Consider the following 3,215-nt stretch of genomic DNA (forward strand, 5'->3'; position numbering starts at 1 on the left):
GGGGAGAGATAACCGGGTCAGGGAGGGAAAGGACGGGAGGGGAGGGGAGGGAAGGGAAGGGAAGGGAAGGAAAAGAAAGCAAAGCGGGCAGATATCTCACATAGGCATTGAACGTGGCCAGCGCGGCCCGGCCCGGCTCCCCCTGAACTAGGGGCGGAGGAGGCAGAACTGCCGGGGAACGGGGGGCGACGGCAGGCCCGCGCCCCTCCGCCAGCCGGAGCCTGCCCGCCCCTGTGGTCCCTACCCCGGTGCCGCGGCTCTGCCCGGTGCGGGGCCGGGCGGCCTCCCCCGGGTAGCCTTTGCCAGCGTCCCCTCCCGAGCCGCGTTGGGCACCGTGAGGGGGGCTGGTGTTGGAGCTGCGTAGTCCCAAAGTTTCGCAGATACAGGAGCATGTGTTCAGCCACACGTCAGTTGTGCTCGGAGACACAGGCTTTGCTGTTTCCATCCGTCCGTTTTATTAGGGACACATTAATCTATAATCAAATACACCTCATAAAATTTTTATTGAAAGGCATAAAATCATTACAGAGGTCTTCCACCTGTTTTAAAACAACACAATGGGCATCTCTTTTTAAAAGTGTATCCTTTCCATGGAAACTTTCTGTCCGGGGGGGCGGGGAGCGGATAATAATACCCGCACATGCTCTGAAATATGGAAGTACCGCAATGTGCTTTTACTGTAACATTTTCCTGTTTTATGAGAAGTCGTTACAGTCCCAGCTTGCGATGGTTTGTTTTTACAGGCAAGAATCCCCCTTTCCCAGCGGGTTTCCTCAGCAGCTTGGAGTGTGATTAGCAAGCCAAGGCTGTTGGATTTATTTAAACACCCTGCCTCTCATTGATTAAGAAATGAATGGCAGAAATCACTCAAAGGAGGTGAAGAAATAGTCCGCGCCCGCCGCGGCCGTGGGCTGCCAGCGCAGCCACGCCCGCCGCGCCCCGGGCAGGCAGGGCGGGCAGCGGGCAGGGCGGGCAGCGGGCAGGGCAGGCGGGCAGCGAAAGCGAGCAGGGCAGGCGGGCAGGGTGGGCAGGGCGGGCGGGCAAGCAGGGCGGACAGGCAGGCAGGCGGGCGTGCAGGGCAGGCGGGCAAGCGGGCAGGGCGGGCGGGCGGCCCCGGCGCGGTCCGGGCGCGCAGCCGGCGCGGCGCTCTGCGCGGGGCCGTTGTTGATGATGATTTTTTTTTTAATCACAGCAGCCCCAGTTTAGCGGATTGATTTACTCGCAGTATTGGTAAATATGATCACGTGGGCTCCGCAACCAATGGTTGAGGGTTGCAGTCTGCAAAATACTACGATTGTTCTCCGGGAGGGTATCATATACAGTTAACAGTGTAACCTTTTATATGACTAAGAGGGGAGCCTAAAATGTCGTCTAGTGGCACCATAAGTAACTATTATGTCGATTCTCTCATAGGCCATGAAAGCGAAGAAGTTTACGGGAGTAGATTCGTCCAGGGGGGTCACAGTGCGACCTCCAGGCCATCAGGTGTTGCAGAGAGTTCAGATTTTTCCTCCTGTAGCTTTGCACCAAAATCCACCGTGTTCTCCACCTCTTGGTCCACGGTTCACCCTCAGCCGTCTGCGGCAATGACCGGGATCTACCACCCCTACATGCACCAGCCCCACTTAGGGGCAGCCGACGCTGGCCGCTACGTGCGCTCCTGGATTGAGCCCTTCCCGGGCTTCCCGGGCGGCGGCGGCGGCAGCGGCGGCGGCGGCGGCAGCGGCGGCTCCGCGTCCAGCTCCGGCTCCTCGAACGGGCGTCACTACGGGATAAAGCCGGAGACGGGAGCAGCCGCCTCCTCATCTTCCTCCTCCTCCTCCTCCTCCTCCAAAAGGACTGAGTGCTCCTCGTCCCGGGAATCCCAGGGGATCGGTGTGCCCGAGTACACGTGCAGCTCCTTCCTCCAGGAACCCCGGGAGAAGGCGGCTGCCGGCAGCTCCAAGGACCCCGCCGCCTGCAGCCACAACTCCAGCCCGAGCAGCGATCTGAAGGAGGAGAAACAGCAGCAACTTGACCCAAGTAAGTTAAAAAAAAAAAAACCCAAGAGAGAAAGAAAGAAAGAAAGAAAGAGGGGGGGAGAGGGAGAGATGCGGAGAAAGGGGTGAAAGAAAGAAAGAAAGAAAGAAAGAAAGAAAGAAAGAAAGAAAGAAAGAAAGAAAGAAAGAAAGAAAGAAAGAAAGAAAGAAAGAAAGAAAAGAAAGAAATTGCCCCTTTGATTTATTGCTGAAACCTGTAAGGCTCGAATGTGCAAAACTGATAGTTTTACTAACCTATAAAAACGTCTAGACGCCTACCCCAGCGCAAGCAGCAACAAGCACCCATAAAAGACTCCACATAACCACCTACCATCAAGACATCATTTGTACAGTAAACAGACTGGGGCATTAAGGCTTTTATGATAATTCCTCCAAAGTTGTGAAAACAGTCCATCCTTCGTTAAATTAATTTAACGACCTTTCTCTCCCCCCCCTCTCCCCCCCCCCCCACCCCCCCCGCCCGCCCCGTTCCCTATATACCTCCCTTCTTCCAGATAACCCTGCAGCAAACTGGATCCACGCTCGTTCAACGAGGAAAAAGCGTTGTCCCTACACAAAGTATCAAACACTGGAACTGGAAAAGGAATTTCTCTTTAACATGTACCTCACCCGAGACCGCCGTTACGAAGTAGCTAGGATTTTAAATCTCACAGAGAGACAGGTCAAAATCTGGTTTCAGAACAGAAGAATGAAAATGAAAAAGATGAACAAGGAGAAAGGCAATAAAGGAGACTAACGCAGGGCTAGAAACGTAATTGGGAAATACTGCTTTAGTTTTGAGTTTGGGGGTTTTAGGTTTTGTTTGGGCTTTGGGTTTTGGGTTGTTAGGTTCTTGAGGTGTTTTTTGTTGGTGGTTTGGTTTTATTCTTCCCCTGCCCACTCACCCCCTCAGCCCCCCCATACATTTCTCCTCCTCCTCTCGCGCCCCCCCACCCCAGAAACTTTAAATCAATCTGGTCTCTCCTTTTTTTTTTTTTTTTTTTTTTTTTTTTTATTTTAAGATAGAAGTGAAACGTGATCTATGTCAGGTATTTTGGGAAATTTTGTCTTGCTCACCAACGTGTTTTGCAGAGTCGCTTCATCCCCCCCTCCTCCTTCCCAGACCGTTTGGTTGACGATATTGTGAGTGCACGTTAGCTTTGGGAACTCTATCTGATGTTAAATGTTTGACATGTT

At 53.3% G+C, this 3,215-nt stretch overlaps 1 protein-coding gene across 1 annotated transcript; it reads left to right on the top strand.

Moving 5' to 3' along the window:
- Positions 1-1,364: 1,364 nt before the first annotated feature.
- Positions 1,365-2,775, top strand: HOXD9 (homeobox D9; the record flags this gene model as incomplete). Its single annotated transcript, XM_084265627.1, has 2 exons — positions 1,365-2,022; positions 2,534-2,775. 2 exons carry the CDS (start codon positions 1,365-1,367, stop codon positions 2,773-2,775), a joined length of 900 nt encoding a protein of 299 aa, XP_084121753.1.
- Positions 2,776-3,215: the final 440 nt, after the last annotated feature.

This window comes from Gallinula chloropus (assembly GCF_964237585.1).
Source record: "Gallinula chloropus genome assembly, chromosome: 5".
NCBI classification, from domain to species: Eukaryota; Metazoa; Chordata; class Aves; order Gruiformes; family Rallidae; genus Gallinula; species Gallinula chloropus.